A 10,760-nucleotide genomic window follows, 5' to 3' on the forward strand; every position below is an offset into this window, starting at 1 on the left:
GCAACGCATGGACAACGGCCTTCACTGCAGGAATACTTACAACGGCAACGCATGGACAACGGCTTCATTTTCAAAAATCGGGGAAAGATTAGGGACGATAACAATTGCTCAACTGGATGGAACACGGTAAGCTACTGAAAGTGAGAACCATGAAAATTCAAGGGGAGAATGGAAACATTCTGGGCCCAGCTGTGCTGGCGGCGGGCCTGGCGGGCGGCTGAGTCGGGAGGTGAGTCAGGACCCAGAGCCAGAGGCGATGTTCGCTCATTGAAATTATCCTTACTTATTTCCAAACTTAATTAGCGTGCATAACTGTCTATTCAAAATTACTTCAAACAAACCTGTGTGTCATCAGAAATGGCAGACGGAAGCCACTTTCTACCTGCTACAGGCTGAATGTCTGTGTCCTCAAAATTCCCATGCTGAAAAGTGCTCACTCCATGGTGCTGGTCTTTTTGTAAGGGACCCCAGAGAGCTCCCTACCCCTTCCACCATGCGAGGACACAGCAGGAAGCACCATCTGTGGGCCAGGAAGGGGCCCTCTGCAGACGCCGAACCTGCCACACCTCAACGGGACTTCCAGCCTCTGGAACTGTGAGCAGGAACCACCTAGGGTTGGAGCCCTCCCATCTGTGGCCCTTTGTCTCAGCCTCTGAATGGGCTGAGACCCCTTCTGTGTCTGCCACGCACACGGCCAGCCAGCCACACACCCCTCCTGCGGAGGCCCATGTGACTTCAGAACCCTCCCTGACCCAGCTTTCCACAGGGCCACTGATGACTCATCCATGAGAGCAGGGGCCAGCAGGCGGGGGCACCTGTGCGCGTGGCTGATGCCTGCAGGAAGCTTTCGGGCCTGGGCCTGGGGACTTGGTGGAGCACCCTGATCTGTGACTGCGGCCGAGGCCCACGCTCCCTGCCCCTGTGGGGGGAATTCGTCCAGTCATGAGAGGCTACTCACGGACCAAATATCTTCAGGTACTTGACGCCCATCTCAACGGCCTTGTGAGCACAGGCCATGGTGGTCTCATGGTCACGTGCCGCGTAGGCGAAGTGGGTCAGCCGCGTCAGGGTCTGCAGCTCCACCAGGGGGTCCGACCAGTTGCACTCAGAAGCCATTTTCACCACCTTCCGTTGGGCGGCAGAAGAAGGGGCACCGTGTGAGCAACAGCGACCTTCCCACCGCCTGCACTCCCCACGGTCACGTGGCACGTGATTCTAAAGGGAGGCGCGGCCTGTGGAGGCCACTGCATGCTGCCCACAAAAGCGGAGCTGCCACGTCCACACCTGTGAGGGCCCCTCATGTCCTGTGGCTCCCTGGCTACCCCTGACCTGCACTGAGTGGCTCAGGGTGGGGCAGGACACAAAGGGTCTGCTCAGACGGCGTGCGCCTCACCCCAGGAGGCAGGGGCGCTCCCAGCGTGAAGCTGAAGGAAGCATGTGGAGGGCGCAGCTCTGTCGGGAGGTGGGGGAGAGCAGGGTGAGCACACGCACTGGGACCTGAGTTCTGCCCACCATGGGCAACACCCTTGGAGCCTTGGGGTCCTCGCCCCTGGCCTCCCAGGAACCCTGGGGTCACCTACCTGGGCCAGGGAGGGGACGGTGAAGTCCATGAGGCCCAGCCCGTTGCATGAGTACATTTCCAAGGCAACAAGGACTCTGGTTATCGAGCTGACATCCTCACTGGTACCCTGGTGGGGAGGATGCCCTGAGTGTGTCAGCCCCAAGGGTGCAGGGGGAAGTCTGGAACACGTGTGAACACAACGCTGTGGGGGAGCGTCTGGAATATGCCTGAATTTAACACTGCAAGTTAGTTTAAGGGCTATAATCAGACCCTGAAATTGGGAGCGTTTATACCTGAGATTCTGTTTGTAACTGTTGACCTACACACCATCTTTTCAGACAAGAGCCCCAGGGCCGTGCAGCCCCATGCGTGAGGCAGCCTTGTTGGACGGTCAGGTGACCCCCGCGGAGGGAAGGAGCTGACATGGTGGCTGCCTGGGTAGGCAGGTTGACGCCTGGACCCTCCCTGCCTCCCTGGGCCCCACTCGACCCCTCGCTCCTGGCCAGGCTTCAAGGCCCCTCCTCCATCAGGCTTTCCAGGAGCTCATAGGACCTCACGGAGCCCGCTCATCCCTGGGAAAGGGCAGCACCCCCAGAGGCCCAGAAGCTCACAGACCCCATGGATGGGTGGGCAGAGGAAGCTCCCATCAGGGACTGCCAGGCCGCCCCGATGGCGCCATCTGGAGCTAAGTGGTCCCGGGAGCCCACCACCCCCGGCTGCCTTGGACATCTATGTCCCCAGGGCATTGGTCAGAGCCCGGATGCTGACAGGGTGCCCACCTGCTCCTCGGTGCCCAGCCGTGGCCCGATCTGCTGCTGCAGGAGCTGCTTGGCCTTGACCCAGGTGGCGAGGAGCTGCTGCCGGACGCGGGTGGGCACCGTCTCCTCCGGCGTGCTCCCGTTGGTCAGGTTCAGGGCGAACTCGCAGACCTGGGATGGACGCGTTCTTAGTCACGACGCCTAAATTCTCAACAGGGGACCCTGAGCCAAGATCCAAACCACTAAAAGACAGACAGCCCCAGCTCCTGGTCCAGCCCGTGGAGGGCCCACAGCACCTCAGGCTCAGGCCCTCCAGGGGCTGCACGGCAAACCCAGCAGATGAAGACCCAACCCCGGGCGCCGAGGACGCGACTGCACACACAGGAAGGCAGCCGCCACCTGGCCTCCAGCGCACCCCAGCCTCTGGTTAGGACAGAGGAGCTGTCCGGCTCCCCTCCCACACTGCGCCTGGTATCGGTTGGGGGTGGGGCAGCAAGGATGGAGCCCCAAAATCGGGGACGTGAAATCTGCCATGTGCTTTGCCCACAGTGAAGGGCATGTGGGCTGCTGCTCTGAGCCTCTGGGTTGCGCCCCAGGTCCCTGCCTTGCTGGCCATGTGACCAGGCAAGATTCTTCATGCTGTGCCTCAGTTTCCCCACCTCTACGTAGAAACAAAACCCAGTAATATGTCGTCGTGAGGATCAGCGAGTCCCTGTTCCGAGCCTCACCCAGTGCAGAAAGCACAGGCCACCAGGAGCTGCCACTGGCAGACCCAGGGACGTCCCGTCTCTCACTTTCTCTTCCCCAGTAAAGCATAACGCAAACACCTGCTCCTTGCAAAATGTCTCTGTAGCTCAGACAGCTGCTGGGCAGCGTCCTTCCTTCTGGATAAACTTCCAAACATGTGTCAGATTCCACAAAAACATCCTGTCGGAATGTTTGGGGAGCCCTGACTCCCCTCTTCGCCACCTGGCTCCTGGTGGGGCTGTGCAGATGCCTGGCCCAGAAGCTACCCTAGCCGGCTTCCTGTGCCTCTTCCTCGCACTCTGCCATTCACTCCATGCTCCCGGAGTCAATTGCCAGCTCAGTGCCAGGGCTTCCTCTAAGCATCTGGATCCGGCCAACATCACATCCGCGGGGAAGTTCCTCTGCACCCACCAGCTGCCTCCTGGGGCCGCAGCAGGTTCAGCCGCACAGACAGCTGCCCAAGCTGTCCACAGCACCCTCCCTTCTGCAGCCTCCAGCCTGACACCTGCAGGCCCCTGGGGCCGGCCCCTTGTCCCTTCTCAGAACCTCACCTAATGCCCAGCTGGTGCTCCAGGCTAGCCCACACTGACTGCCCGGTGCCAGCCGTCCCCTCTGGGAGCCGGCAGCACCAGGGCCCTCTCCACTCTGGCTCTGGCCTGGCATAGCTGACTGTGAGCGCTGACCGTGAGCACTGACCATGAGCGCCGTGCCGCAGGCTCGACTCTCTGGCCCATGGTTTTATCCATGGTCCAGAAAGGGTCACACAGGATGAGCTTTGGCACGAAGTCTTCCAGCAAGGGCGGGGACAGACCCCCTGTGCCCCGCCGGGGACGCTCAAGGCCTCCCTGTCCTGGTCCCACTGTGGGTGCTCCACACTCAGGCGACGTGAGGTTCCCGACAGACCCCCTTGGCTCATTAGGAAACGGGCTTTCTCCTGGTTTCAAGCAGCTCTTCTGAGTTAGAAATGAGCAATGGGTCAGCAAGCACTTCAGCATCCGGCAGCGAGGACACTGTTTTCTTCCTTCCTTCGGGATTACAACAAAATCCAAATTCCATGGGAGAAATGGCCCACTGCGCCGCCAGCACCGCTCCACGCGGGTCTGCTGCATCTTACTGGGGTGGCTACAGGGACGTGTGGGGGCTCGGTCCGTTTCTTGCTGTTCCAATCCGCCATTTCTCCTTCTATTTCTACTGTCCTCTCCACCTGGAGGAGGCCCCATGCCCACCCACGCGTCTTGCTTTGCTCTCTCCAGCCCTCACCTTATTTCCCAGCAGTGGGGGCCCCTCATGTTTTACTTCCTAAATTGTTCTCATATCTGTTGCCGCTACTGAGGGAAGTTTGCTCTCCTAGGGTCTTTCCAGAAGCCTTCAGAAGCTCGACCCCAGCCTCCCGATCTGCAGGGCTGCCTCTTGGGTCAGCTGCAACCCATACACACACACACACACACACACCCCTCTCTCCCCCACTCCTCTCTTTCCCCCTCCCCCTTCCCCCCCTTCCCCCCCCCAGCATCATGGAGGTGGTACCTCCACCGCTGTTTTGATCTCGGAGATGGCTCCTGCGTCCAGTGGGCTGTGAAAGGCATTTGTTCGCACCAATTTCCTGGACTTCTCAGCGGCCAGGGGTGGAATCCAGCTGATGATCAGGCCTCGTGCCAGCGTGTTGCAGAGCGTCACCAGCATCACAGGGTCCCTGGGAGACATGCTCATCAGAGGGAACCATGGCCCCTGCAGGCCACACCTGGTGCTAGGCATGGAGTCCTCAGGCAGCAGGAGGACTGAGGTGCACGGTGCCCATGACCCTCCTCTGCTGAGACGCAGAGAGCCACGGAGCACAGCTGTTTTGGGGTGTCCCGAGGGAAGGGGCCAGTTGTGGGAAGAAGCCTCTCCTCACGGGCACGCAGTGCAGCCGACCCACACGCACCCGCTGTGGCCTGTGGCCTTGACGATGCTCAGGAGGTGGTGCAGGGCGTCCACCAGCTCCCTCTGCCGCCCGGCCAGGATCAGGTGGCGGCTGTGGTTCAGGACGTAGACCACAGCATTCTGCACGATCCACGCCTCCTGGAGTTCCTGTCCAATCTCTGCAGAACGCAGCCAGTTATTCATGGCATACTGGGACAGGCTCTCAATCCAGGTTCTGCAAAACGTGCATCAGCAAGCCCTTAGCGTGGGGTCCCCGGCCCCAGGGCCAGGGAGCAGGACTGCTGCGGGGTCTGCGAGGAACTGGGCCGTGTGGCAGGAAGCGGGCAGGGGCAGGTGAGTGACCAAGGCTTCATCCGTATTTACAGGCGCCCCCATCGCTGGCACTCCTTCCCGTCCCATCAGCGGCCACTTTCGAGTGTCCGAGGAACTCGAACCCTACTGTGACCTGCACATTTGAGGGATGCATGTTTCCTGCTCCTTGTGAGAATCAGACAAAGGCCTGATGATCTGAAGTGGAACAGTTTCATCCCGAAAACAGCCTCCACCCAGACAGTCCATGGAAAAATTGTCTCCCACAAAACCAGTCCCAAAATGGTTGGGGACGGCTGCCTGAGTGTGAAACAAAGCCTTTCCCCACCCGCCCTCCCAAAAGAGCGCACGGACTCTTCCTGTGAGCCTCTCCTGTTTCCAGTAGTCTATGGAGCGCTGGCCTCAGAAAGGGGCTCCTGTGGGGACTGCATGGGTCAGAAGCAGGCTGCCTCACCACCCCACCCCTCAGCACCCCCAGCCTCCCAGAGCCTCCACCTGAAGCACCGTGGCCCAGCCCGGTGCTCCCCGTTCCCAGCGGCCCCCTCGTTCCAGTGTGTCCTCATCCTTCCCGGATGCCTCCAATGGCCCCTGGCTGGTTCCCATGGCCACAAGTGTTCACCCCCGCCAAGGCACCCCCGCTCCCCTCAAACCTCCCGGCCCCCGCCCGAGGCTGCATCCAGCCACGCTGCTGCTGCGCCGTGCCTCCTGGCCTCTCTCCACACTGCACCGCACTGCCCTCCCTCCTGGCCAAGGGAACGTCGCCCACAGGCTGCCCCTCCTCAGGGAGCCACCACGCCGAGGGCAGGGCGGTCAGTCCTCACCCAGCAGTGTGCACGTGGACAGCGTCTGTCTGCCCCACTAGACCAGGTTGCGTACACTTTTCAAGCATTTTGGGTTTTGCAAGCTCCATCTAATCTTCGCTGCCTATTTGACAAACTTAAATGTGTCAAAGCCGCCCTCAGCTCATGGGCTGTAAACAACCTGAGCTCTAAATTTCAGAGCCCCTCTCTCTGTGAACAGGCCTACAACGAGTGCAGAGCTCTGCTCAGCTTTGGGCCTGGACCTGGAGAGGCATCTGGAACCCCGGAGCCCGGGGCAGGCCTGGGCTGGGCGGCTCCTCACAGAGCCTGGAGCTGCTGCAGGAGGGAGGATCCCAAGAGGTCAAGGCCAAGGACACCTGCAGCCATCACCGTCAGTGCTGCTGCCTGACCTCCTCTCCCTCCACAGGGCTCGGCTGGGTGGGCGCAGGCATGCGTGGCAAGCACAGAGAGCTGGCTTTCCTTCTGCCCCGTGACCAGCGAGGATGGGGTGCCGTGCCCAGCTTCCGCTGCGTGGGTAGTCAGGACACCCATGCTTACCAGGTTACTGTGCTTGACGCGGCTGCATCGGAGGGACAAGTTCCCACGCCCTACAGCACGGCAGGTGACCACAGTTTACAGGGGTGCTGGAGGGGGGCACGGAACGTTCCCAACACAGAGAAAGAACGCAAGTCCGGGGTGACAGATTCACTAATGACCCAGATCTGATCTCCACACGCTACACGGATGGAAACGTCACCCCAGAAGTTGTACAATTACTGTCAATGTAAAAACTAGTTTAAAACCTTTAATTTCAGATTAAAAACAGGTAAAACCCATCACTGTCAGTAAAGCACTCCCATTTCATGATTGTTTCTTAACTTGGAACCTCATGTAGGCAAGTCCTATGAGATATCCTATCCAAACTTTTCTTACTGATGCACAAGGAGTTTTTGAGGCTCTTCCCACAATAGGAGGGAGAGTATGGCTTTTCCTCTGAGCAAATGCAGAAGCTGCTCCTTCTGTTTTCCACCATGAATACCACCTCCCCGTGAAAGCAGCTGACTCTCACACATCTTGAGAGAACTGATGAGAGTGAGCAGGGCTGACACTGGAGTGCCCTGGGACAGGCGCCCGTGAACTCTCACTCACAGTAATAACACACCACGCCTGGGGTCTCACTGGGGAACACTGCTAAGAACAGGTGAGGTCATCTGTTCCTACATTACTCCATTTCCTCACCCCATTTCCACTTTCACGGTCTTGGTCATTTACGGGACGATGGACACCTTCCCCACGCGAGAAAGCTGTGTCCTCAGGAATGCAAAGGGTGTCCCTCCCCACACCAGCCTCAGCGCGGAGGACACTCTGACCCGTGTCCCGGGCAGTGCTCCAGGCTGCGGCCGCTGCCCACCTGTATGTGATCCACTCAGCATTCGCCTCCGGGGGTTCAGGCACGTAGCCGGCCGGGTGCTGGCTCAGGTCTTCGGGAGGGATGGCCCGGTCATTCAGCTCTACACCTTCTGACCGCAGCAAATGGACAGTGGCCTGCAGAAGACGCGTGCACTGGGAAAGACTGTGGTCGGAGCACCAGCCCAGCACCAGACGGGGAACACACGCACTCTTCCCTTAGCTCTGATTTGCAAAGTGCCAAGCACGGCCAGGGAAACCCAGCTGGTGTGCCCTTTGCAAGCTGGGCCTGCCTGACAGCCAGTCCAGGGACTAAAGCCAGTCCCTCGTAGACTCTCTCCACCATCACAGTGGGGGTGGGGAAGAGAAGCCTCCTTCCAGAGCACCACACACCCCAAAGGAGTGAAGGAGCTGCAATGGCTTCCGGGCGTCAGCAGACCCTGGCCAGCACCCGCACCTCCCCTGCATCATCACGTTTTACGTGCTGCAGGGCCAGGGGCTGCACTGGCCCCTGGAGTGTGGCTGAACACCCCCCACAGCCCCATGGCCTCCACTGGCTCTGGTTCTGCCATCTGGGCTCTGGCTCCCTGAGCAGCGGGGTCTGTGCCGCTTCCCTCTGTGACCCCAGCTGAGGGCGTGGGCCTGGCCCTTGGGAGCCACTCAGTAGATGTACTGAATAAATCAGCAGGTGTGCTGGCCTCCGAGGCTGAGTGCCACGTACCCACTCAGTAAATCCACAGAAACCTCACCTAGAGTGGCTATGAAAACTCTGAAGTCACACAATGTCACAAAGGTCACACATGTTGGCATTGCACAGTGGCTGCAAGCTCAGACCCAAGGTCCCAGGGTCGGGTTTGGATCCAGCTCCGCCGTTCCTACCTGCTGATTTTGGGCAGGGCGAGCCAGGGGGGTTCTCTGTGCCTGCATGGGAGGAAGAGGCCTGGCGGACCCACGGCAGGGGCCCTGGACATCACACCCCGTTCAAAGTGCTTCTGCAGCGAACGCCAAGGCGTCATCCCTCAGCGGAGTGGCAGTCGCCATGTCTCACCCACAACTGCAGATTCACCACTCAGAAATGATTCCCAAGAGAAATTTACACCCATGCACATTTTGGTTTCTATTTTTCTCCTAGAAAATCTTCCAAGAATCCAGGAAGTTTTCCCTCCCTCATGTTCATTTTGTTTGAAGCGCAGAAGGTTCTATGATGATAAACATCTGCAGTGGATTAGCAGGCTGTGTGGACACCAGCACCAGCCCTGCAGCGGGCTGCACGGATGCGAGAAAGCAACGTTCTGAGCCGTGCTGCGGGGACGCACCTCAAAACTGATGCGCCCCTCCAAGATGCACTTCAGCACTCATGAACCCCTCCTGCCACACCTCAGCGCTGATGAACCCCCCTCCATCACCCATCAGCGCTGATGAACCCCCCTCCATCACCCACCTCAGCGCTGATGAACCACCCCACATCTCGGCACTGATGAACCCCCCTCCGTCACCCATCTCAGCACTGATGAACCCCCCACACATCTCAGCGCTGATGAACCCCCTTCCGTCACCAATCTCGGCGCTGATGAACCCCCCTCTGTGACGCACCTCAGCGTTGATGAACCCCACCTCCGCGAACTTCCGCAGCAGGTCAGGAGACACCTGCCTCTGCAGGACGACCTCAGGCTGGCTCCCAGCGTCATGCACTGAGCCGTCCCCACCTCGCTTCTTCCTCCCTGAGAGAAACGGCAGCAGGTAAGGATCATGGTTTTCTTCCAGCAAATAAAACACAAGAATGCCTGGTCCACCTTGGAGTGCCTAAGCCTCTTCGCAGTTGCACGCAGAGCCACCCAGCTGGGCAGGCGGGCCGTAAGTGGGCACCTTGCCCAGGGCAGGGCCAGAAGAGCTCTCTGTGCGGGCAGAGCTGGCTGCCAAGTTGGGTCCCAGCCAGGGCTTGCTCTTGGCCACACCCCTGCAGACGCTCTTGGCACCTTTGGCTCTCCAAGCACCTCCTGCATCCCCGACGCCTGCAGGACTCCCAGGCCTCCGTGCCCATTCTGTCACCTCCCTCCCTCATCTCTTTGGGTCCTGACTGTCCCTGAGACGGGAGCTTCTCCAGGGCTGGGTGCTGACTGTGAGGAGCCTGCCCCACCCACGCTCTACTCCACGCTGGGCCTGTGGCTGCTGCCCTCTGCCCTTGGGCGCCCCGCATGGGCATCTGCTCACTGCTGTGGCTGCCCCTGCCTGAGCCTCTGAGGCCTCTAGTGACAAGTTGGAACGTACCGACGGTGCTCGTGGCATGGCTGATACAGCCAGATGTGGCTGCCACCCATGATTGGCGGCCCTGATTAGTGGGAACTGTGACTATTGTAACACGGCAATGCCCCATCTCACGTGAAGGCCCCATGTGTCAAAACCGCACGAACCACAGCCCTTCCTGCACACAGAGGGCGGCTGCAGCCAGGCCGGGACACACACATAAGGGGCGTACGAACCTCTCCGCAGCCTCAGCTTCTTCACCTTGACGTTGTCATACAGGAGGCAGAAGCGGCTCGCCGTCCGACAGACGTCCCACACACCCTGCTTCCGTGCCACTTTGGCTAGCTCTGCCCAGATCTGTATCCTGCTCACCGAGGACCCAGAGAGGGAAAAGTGAGTAGACAGATGCGGCAGCTAAACTAGAAGAACCAGGGCTGGCTGCCTGAGAAAAAGCCACCGAGGCTCTGCAGTCTACAGCTGGCAAAAGGAGCCTGGCGTGCACGCTGGGGATGGCCTGGCGGGGGCATGTCCTGCGGTGGGCACAGCTCTCCACCTCCCACCAGCCAGCTGCGTGCGGCACCTCCATCCCTGTGGCGAGAAGAAAGGCCACCCAATCCACTCCCTGGGGGTGCATGGGGCAGGCCTCCCTGGGGTGGTAGCGACTGCAGGGCTGGTACCAAAAATCAGCCTGCTCTGGTCACCGGCACTGCGTGCCCTCCAAGTGACAGAAGGGACAGGGCGTCTGCGCACCTCACAGGCCGTGGCCATCATCACAGGCTGGGAGGTCCCATATGTCAGGACCCCTAGGCCGGGACCACCTCCCACCATCCTGGAAGAGGTGGCCTCGTGTGTCCTCAGGTGGCCACATGTGGGGTCAGTTCGGCCACCACAGACACTGGCTCTCTGGCTGAGTGACCTCCGGGCTGGGCTGTGCGTGGCTCTGATTCCCCACTGACCTCTCCTGCTCTGACCTCCCCCCCACTCGCCTCTCCCGCCCTGAACTCCCCCCCA

At 60.0% G+C, this 10,760-nt stretch overlaps 1 protein-coding gene across 6 annotated transcripts in view; it reads right to left on the reverse strand.

The window, feature by feature from the left end:
• CFAP46 (cilia and flagella associated protein 46) overlaps positions 1 to 10,760 on the reverse strand; it is a 123,004-nt gene that overhangs the window by 86,540 nt on the left and 25,704 nt on the right. For all 6 annotated transcript variants that reach the window (XM_037733135.1, XM_017513566.2, XM_017513568.2 and 3 more), the window contains exons 15-22: positions 9,986 to 10,113; positions 9,099 to 9,226; positions 7,510 to 7,643; positions 4,991 to 5,203; positions 4,594 to 4,759; positions 2,341 to 2,490; positions 1,581 to 1,688; positions 959 to 1,125 (exon numbers count right to left, since the gene is read on the reverse strand). In XM_037733135.1, the coding sequence (XP_037589063.1) occupies positions 959 to 1,125; positions 1,581 to 1,688; positions 2,341 to 2,490; positions 4,594 to 4,759; positions 4,991 to 5,203; positions 7,510 to 7,643; positions 9,099 to 9,226; positions 9,986 to 10,113 (1,194 nt within the window). The remainder of the gene's footprint in view (positions 1 to 958; positions 1,126 to 1,580; positions 1,689 to 2,340; positions 2,491 to 4,593; positions 4,760 to 4,990; positions 5,204 to 7,509; positions 7,644 to 9,098; positions 9,227 to 9,985; positions 10,114 to 10,760) is intronic.

Source organism: Cebus imitator, unplaced genomic scaffold (assembly GCF_001604975.1).
Source record: "Cebus imitator isolate Cc_AM_T3 unplaced genomic scaffold, Cebus_imitator-1.0 Scaffold495, whole genome shotgun sequence".
In the NCBI taxonomy this organism is placed as follows: Eukaryota; Metazoa; Chordata; class Mammalia; order Primates; family Cebidae; genus Cebus; species Cebus imitator.